Genomic DNA, 7,731 nt, shown 5'->3' with positions numbered 1-7,731 from the left:
AATGCCAATCACAAATGTTGGAGCCTCCATCCGCTAAAACCTGAAATGTGTAATTGTCACACTGAAATCATCGTTATTGTCATGTCATGATTTCAGATCTAATATTGGGCTTCATTATAAATATACAATATTAAATGGGTTATCCTGGGGAAACTAGTTTAGGGTGCTAACAGTGTAAGAAATTAAACATCATGAAACAAGTAACGTTATTATCCCTGCTGTAAAAACAAGGGTTATTACAAAGTCCTAATTCATACATAATTATTTAACTGTACTATTCTTTGTGTGTTTTACATTTGTTTGTTCTTTTTGCTCAGAGCTTGACCTGCCAGATGGAGAAAACAACAAGTTCCAGAGGATCCATGTCTGGCTCACACCCTCCAGCTCACCCTGAACGCTGCCCTGAAGTACCCAAATACTGACTCGCTGATATCAAGAGCAAGAAAGCTCGTCCACGCTGAGAGCAAATCATCAGCGGCAAATTAAGTATTAAGTCCGAGATTGTAGCACGTTAGCAGCTATGCTGCGGACTGTTACGGTTGGTTGTTTAAAATTACTGAATAAATGTTTTATATGTTATCTTTTGTTGAGTTGTATTATTGTATTATATTTTAATCCTGCATCTGACAAATAACTGAAAGTATGAAAAACTAAAACTAATAAAAACTAAATTAAACTAATAAAAACAAAACTAAAACTAAATTAAACTAATAAAAACAAAACTAAAACTAATAAAAACTAACAAATCCACTCTAAAAACTAACTAAAACTAACTGAATTAGAGAAAACAAATTCAAAACTAACTAAAACTGAACTATAATTAAAAATCCAAAACGATTATAACCCTGAATCCCTCATGACTCATCAGGACACCAAACGAAAAAAAACCCCAATTGAAACTGAGGGACTTTTCAAAAGTCATACATTGATAGGTTTCTCCTGCTATTCTTCCTGCATCATGCTGACAAGGAACTCGGTATTCCAGTATGGAATGAACACAACAGGCTAGTGGCCTCCGCTGGGAACGCCCTGCGTCTCCTCCTGTTACCTCATCACAGAGTCACTAGATGAAGTCTTTACCTGCAGCGGCAGCTCAGGCAGACCGGCCGCCTTCACACAAATAACACACAAATAAGACAAACGTAACTGATTAATGGAATGTTGCTTCACAATGGCGTGACTCAGTTCATGGAACAAGCTTGACAAGGAAACAGAAGCAAACAATTAAAAGCAATCGAAACTATTTAGTTGAGTAAACAGAGAGGACTGTGTCGTTCTGCCGAGTCCTGATGTTTCATGAAACGTTAATCTCTCCTCTCTTGTTATTCAATATTTAGTGTTTGTATTAAATCATTTCATTTGTTGATTAACAAAATAAAATAAAATAACATTTAGATGAAAGAAAAGAAAAGCTCACAAAGAAGTTGTGTGTGTGTGTTCAGAAAGTTGTCGTCCCACGTGTCACCACCCAGTCACTGCTCACACAGTTGTCCCCACGTGGCTGTAAAAACAAGTATGTGTGAGTGTGTGTGTGTGTGTGTGTGGGTGTGTGTGCGTGCTTGTGTAAAGTCAATGAGGACAGGAATAAGGAGGAAAGGAAGAGGCGGAGCGGTGAGATTCTCCTTCATGTCTTTAGGCTCCTTGCTCCCCACGAACTCCCTCCTCCTCCCTCCTCCTCCTCCCTCCCCTCTCCAGGCAGCTGAAGGCAGAGCCATTTGCATAAAGTGCATAAAGATTCAGAGCAGGGTGGGTGTTAGCAGCCAGTGGACGGCGAGGAAGGAAGTCCTAAAGCTGACATTGAGCATTTAAACAGCCTGAGCGTGCACACCCATCCTCACACACAGACACACACACGCAAACACACACCTGAGGCTGCAGCACTGAGACAGAACAGAGGAAGACCTCAGCCCAGCCAGAGGTGGAACTCAACCAGCATTTCACAAGTCAAATGACTTTTGACTCCAGAAAAGTCAAATGTGTTGTGGAGAGCGACGGGAGTGAAGGGAGCCGGCGCCTCCAGATCAAGAGGGTCGTTTCACACCTTCTCCAGACCACAGGTAAACCGCACCGTCGCCCTTCCTGCCGCGTTGAGCCTCTTCTGCTGTCGGTTTAGCTGCTTTCTACACGGTTGTGTGTTTTATCTTTAAACACATACGTGTGGCTTCCCCCTTCAGCTCAAGACAATAAAACTCGACTCCGGCCAAGTGAGGTTTTCTTATCTTCCTTCGTTTGTCTGTTTGGTGACGGCCGTTGCAACACGTGGTTTCGCTGCCACAGTTAAAGTTGTTCAGTTAAACTGTCTGCAGCAGCAGCAGGTAGATCAAGTTTCATTTACCTTGCAGAGGCAAAACAGGTAGGGCAGCCTTGTGAGCCGTGGTGGAGCTGGGCACAAACACACACACACCCCCCCACACACACACAGACTCCTGAGCCCAGCACAAAGGTGCTCATGTCAGAAAACTGCACCAGTTCTACACAAGAAACGGGAGCTTGCTTGGCATGGTTACCATAAACATGAACTTTGTGCACCAGTAGGTCAGTGGGACAGGTCGAGTAAACACTGATAGCAACGACCAATGGGGAATTAGGGTCAGGAGAGTAGCAAGGCCTCACTGAGCTAATATTTGACTCTGACATGCATTTGATGTCCATCATAGGACCACTTAGTTCAGCACCCAGAGCACCGATAGAGCATCCAGAGCCCCTGTAGAGCACCAGAAGAGCACCCCACCAGGGCAGCTCATGCTCCCTCAATATGCCATCGTTTAACCCTCATAGTATGAACTCCTCCAGAAACATTTGGCATCATTAGTTTCGTAGTTCTTTAAGAAACGTGCAGAGAAACAGACAAAGACACGATGTCCTCGGTGAAACGTGCTGTAACGGCTTCATTGGCAGGAACAGCCAAGTCAGTGATCTCCGTCGAGCTAATGGCAGCAAGCATGACCTAACGCTGCCCGCCACGGGCTGCTGGCCGTACCGAACCGGCTGCTGTCAGCACAATCTCACGTCTATCTGAAATGTGTGGCACGATGTCCGATTGTGTTCTAAACAGCAAACCGTTCTTCGTTTGGACGGGAGATAAGATCGGCAGGAATTGAAACAGAGAGCTGATAAATGCTTTCGGACCGTTCCCTCTGGACCAGCCCACAGCTTCAAAAAGTGTGAACCCGGAACACGGCTAGAAGCGCTGGCACATGCGTGGACCTCCCCACGGCAGAGGTTCACGCGAGCTCACGGCCCAGCAGGCGTGGCGTTTTAGACCTGAGGCTATGAATTCAAACGGATTTGTAACAGACGTGAAACGAGGGGATGGATTTTTGGTGATCTTTTCAAACACTGACGGTATTTCATGTATAAGTTGTTTTTTTGGTTGACTTTTTAAGTCATCGTTTGGGCTACAGCAAAAGAATGCATCAGGCGGGCACCAAGAATGCTTACGCCTAGTTTGCTGCGGCCAGAGCGAGGCTGTGGCGCCGTCGGGTTGGCAGCCCGTTGCTATTTGCTCGGTGCTCATGGTGCAGGAAAAAGAATGTTAGCGGCTTTTGAAATGTTGAGCCTGTTATCGCTGTCCTGTGATTGACGTGAGACACACAGGGTCTACTAATGCAAACCTTCGTGGGAGTGCAGGGAATATGCTAATAGTTAGAGCATGAAAAAACAGAGAAGAAGAGCCAAAGGCAATGAGCGCTACACCCTGCGTAGCTCCATCCCAGTCAAGTTGCACGAAGCGAACAAACCCCTTTAACCACAGCATCCGTCTCATAGATACTATTCCAGATATTCGGCTGACTTTTTTGCAGTTATTTTGTGAAGCTGCACTGAAGCATCCTGTTGCAAGCCTCATTTGAAAATGAGCAAATATTTGAATGTTTTTTCAAACATTCGGCACATTTGAGTATTTTCTGCGTGAGCTGGGGTTAATAAAGGTCAGGATACGCTCGAGACGTCTTCAGTAAATAATGCCAATTCATTCCAAATTTGATCAGCCATTAGGGAGGGTTTTCACTGATAAGGCAGGCGCAGTTATGCAGGAAAATCCGTCCTCATCCCGTGGAAGCGTGTTGGAATCCAGCAGAGGCGAAGCCGGAGTCGACTGCGAAGGAATTTCAAGGTTAGATGGAGCGATTAGGCGGAGAACAAGCAGGGACTTTGTGAAGATGGCCGTCCTGGTGTAAGACCGGCCCAGAGGCCACAGACAGAACACCTGTGTCAGTAATCCCTTCATATTAGAGGCCGCCGTTACTCAATCCACAACACCAGCAGGCTGGTTATTACCATGTAATAACACGGTCCTATTCAAGGCGCTGGTGACCACATCCTGATCCAGCAGCTTCTATAAAGGTCACATCAACAAAGCACCCTGTGTTTCTGAAACAGGTCGGGCCACAAACCAACTCGCCCTGAATCGCCTTTGTTAATCCAAAGCGGCCCGACGGGCTCTCAGAACCAGCTGGTGCACATTTGCAAACCGCCTGGGTGGCTGTTAAATACAAACTGCCGTGCCGACTTTACAGTCCTCACCTTTGATACCGTGAAAACAACAGGAGCAACATTCGACCTTTCATGCAAGCAGCAGCGCGAAGACGCCGGGATGGCATCCGGAATATTCTGGATATACTATGCTATATAGCATAGCATGTTAGCATGGTGAAAAGCAAACGTGAACACAGCGACAGATCAGACTTCCTTTCTGTTCATCGTTTTGTGCCTTTTGAAAAAGAGTTTAAAGAGACCGTCTAGAGCTGGGGTGTCGAACCTGTGCCGTGGAGGGCCGAGACGCTCCAGGTTTTCTTTCCAACCATCTCTCCAGCAGCTGATCTCACTATTGAGCTCCTTCTCTCAAATTGAAGAAGGTGTTGATAATTAAAATCACCTGCTTTAGCGACCGGCTGGATGGAAAACCCGCAGCGTCTCAGCCCTCCACAGCATCGGTTCGACACCCCTCCAGAGCTTGTATTCGTTTGCTTAATTGGTGGTTAAATACGATATCGTTTTGTTGTCACTAGTTGCGCTGATATGAAAATACTAAAAAGTTAACTTCCTGAACCCAAACGTGAGCAGAACCGGAGATTGCTGCACGCGAAGGGACTTGCATCGTTGCTAACAGCGAGGACTTCCGCTCAGTGGGAGTTTATCACTTTCACAATACAGAGACTCTTGAATACAGCTTGTCCTGTTTCCTCTTCAGAGAGTCCTGCTGTGAAATGCATTCATTGTTCCCTCAGGAACCCACAGTCCCTGTACGAACAATGACCCCCCCAATGTGACTCACTTTATCAGAACTTGTTGACGTTGCTATAGTAAACCCAAAATGATTGAGCTCGTCCTGCAGCGCATGCATGATGGATACTCCCTTATACTCGCCGACTAAAACACTGCCTGCTTTGTAAAAAGAACGCGACGGTAATTAAAGATTGTTCAAAGTTTAACACTGATTAACTCGTCTTGCTAGGATCCTTGTTGCGCAACGGTTTTCCCCTGTTTCCTGTCAAAGCAGCGGGAGAACGATACAGAAGTGGGGAAAACAATTGTCTGACTTTCCTTCAAATGTCCTTTCAGGGGATCCAGACGTCAAGGACAGGCCAAGAGGAGGAAGGAAAAGGCCGAGGAGGCCGGAGGAGACTCGACAAGGGAGACAGTAGGCTTATATTTGTGAAGATGGATCAGCCTCCACAGATTTGGCACGTGCAGGACGCCTCCCACAACACTGCCGGAGAGCCGCAAAAGAAGGTGTCGACCGCGAGCCAGCCAGAGTGCTCCATCTGCTTCAACACCTACGACAACGTCTTCAAAACACCCAAAGTGTTGGAGTGCACCCACACCTTCTGCCTCGAGTGCCTGTCTCGCCTCATGGCCATCTCAGAGGACAACCAGGACGCCAGCGGCAGCGGCAGCAGTCGCCTCTCCTGTCCCTTCTGCCGCCACCCCACCACGCTGCCCGAGGAGGGGCCTCCCGCCCTGACCACGAGCCAGGAGGTCCTCTGCAAACTGCCCAGCCACCAGCAGAAGGAGGAGTCCGTGTGGCTGGACGGCCAGAAGCTGTGCTACAAAAGCTCCGGGCAGAGCCTCGAGTCGGACGCTGCCGACAGCCCGTCGACCTTCTGCATCTGCATTGACATTGGTGCCAGCAAGACGGTGGACGCCCCCGTCCAGACCCGCTCGCACACTTTAGGCTGGCTGGACAGGCTGGCCGACTGGAAGAGGATGGTGCTCTTCGTCGTGCTCATGGTGCTGCTGGTGATCATCGTGTTGTGGCCGCTGCAGTGCGTTTTCAGCACCGGGAACATGCGCTGCATGAAAGAGCACAGTGAAATAAACCCCACGACCACGACCGCCACGGCCACGGCCACCTCCAGCCCACACTGAACGTCGCGTTCAAAGCGCATCTTTTAACTTATGACAGAACCACAGATGCTGAAGCGCCTCCAGACGTCCGACTCGGAACTCTGCTTTGGTTGATTAGGCACATTTCACTGTAAATGTGTCAAAGACTGATTCGGATCGCATCGAGTTTTCAAACTACAATCACACATTGCAAGTACAAATCTTTTGTGCATTTTGCTTAACGGCTAATAATAATAAATAGTATTCATAATAAAGTAGAAAGATGTTAAATAAGCCTGTTGGTGTCCACGGAACATTCTGCGATGACAGAACATTGTCAGCCACTTTGACCTTTATTAATACTTTGCCTTAGAACAAGTTACGAGAACAAAAATGTCCTTTATTTAATACAACAGCCAGTGGTTCGTTCAGTCTCAACTCCACGTTGTAAACGGCGCTAAGATAACATGTACTAATTTGCTTGGATGCAAACTGAAGCTGGTTCCGGGTCCAGTTCCCCGTCAGTGGAGTCCGTCACCGGCCATCGGGCTCCCTACTCAACCCCAATAAAAGCAAAGGCCTCTCCTCCCAGACAGGAAGCCTTCATTCATTCCTGAATACGGCGAGTCACTTTATGGCAACGTTAGCCAACGGGATTTCCGGGTAGATAGCTTCGCTGATAAGATAAGTTAATGAATGATTTTAATATTCGCCTATGAGTTGCCATAAAAGTGCAAATTCCTAAAGCACCATCAATCCGCCCAGTCCAGCACGGTTAACAATTAATTCAAATAACCTGGAAAACGCTACATACGGTTAGCCTCATGTTTCTCATGGGACTTTATATGTAAAAATAAGTTGCTTGTGAGCGTCCATTCATCATTCTTCATTCCATCTCTGAGTGACAAACAGTTTCTACTCGGTTTTTAAAAAATATCTCTAATAAAAGGTGAAAAGTTTTTGTATTTTAGTGATTATTTATGTAAAAAAAACAAAAAAGACCGGGGATACTCTGTAAAACAATGAAACCAAAAGTGACCATTTCCAAATACTTTGTCATTGAATTTTGGTTGTATTTAAAGTTGTACCCCATAAACTTAACTCCTTGAGTGCCATTGACGTCTAAAGACGTTTTTTCGAACCCAAACATTCATTGCCATTAAAATCTGCCTCTTTTCAACGGCCAATAACTCCGGAACAAAAAATGGTAGGAACACACATTCTTTTCCCAATGAAAGAAGAGACGGTGTTTGCATAGTCATAGTAAAGAATATTTTGTGTGGCTTGGAGAATCGGGGAAAACTGGGGCACTCAGCATATATCTGAGCTGAAAATGCCTGGTACTCAATGAGTTCTAAATATGTGCTTATTGTGAATTGTATTTAAAAGTTGCAACAGGAGCAG

At 46.2% G+C, this 7,731-nt stretch overlaps 1 protein-coding gene across 1 annotated transcript; it reads left to right on the top strand.

Moving 5' to 3' along the window:
- Positions 1 to 5,661: 5,661 nt before the first annotated feature.
- LOC137915968 (RING finger protein 223-like) lies at positions 5,662 to 6,369 on the top strand. Its single transcript, XM_068759090.1, has one exon. It carries the CDS (start codon positions 5,662 to 5,664, stop codon positions 6,367 to 6,369), a length of 708 nt encoding a protein of 235 aa, XP_068615191.1.
- The last annotated feature ends 1,362 nt before the right edge of the window (positions 6,370 to 7,731 follow it).

Source organism: Brachionichthys hirsutus, unplaced genomic scaffold (genome assembly GCF_040956055.1).
Source record: "Brachionichthys hirsutus isolate HB-005 unplaced genomic scaffold, CSIRO-AGI_Bhir_v1 contig_299, whole genome shotgun sequence".
Taxonomy (NCBI): domain Eukaryota; kingdom Metazoa; phylum Chordata; class Actinopteri; order Lophiiformes; family Brachionichthyidae; genus Brachionichthys; species Brachionichthys hirsutus.
This window is presented reverse-complemented; position numbering and strand designations above follow the sequence as displayed.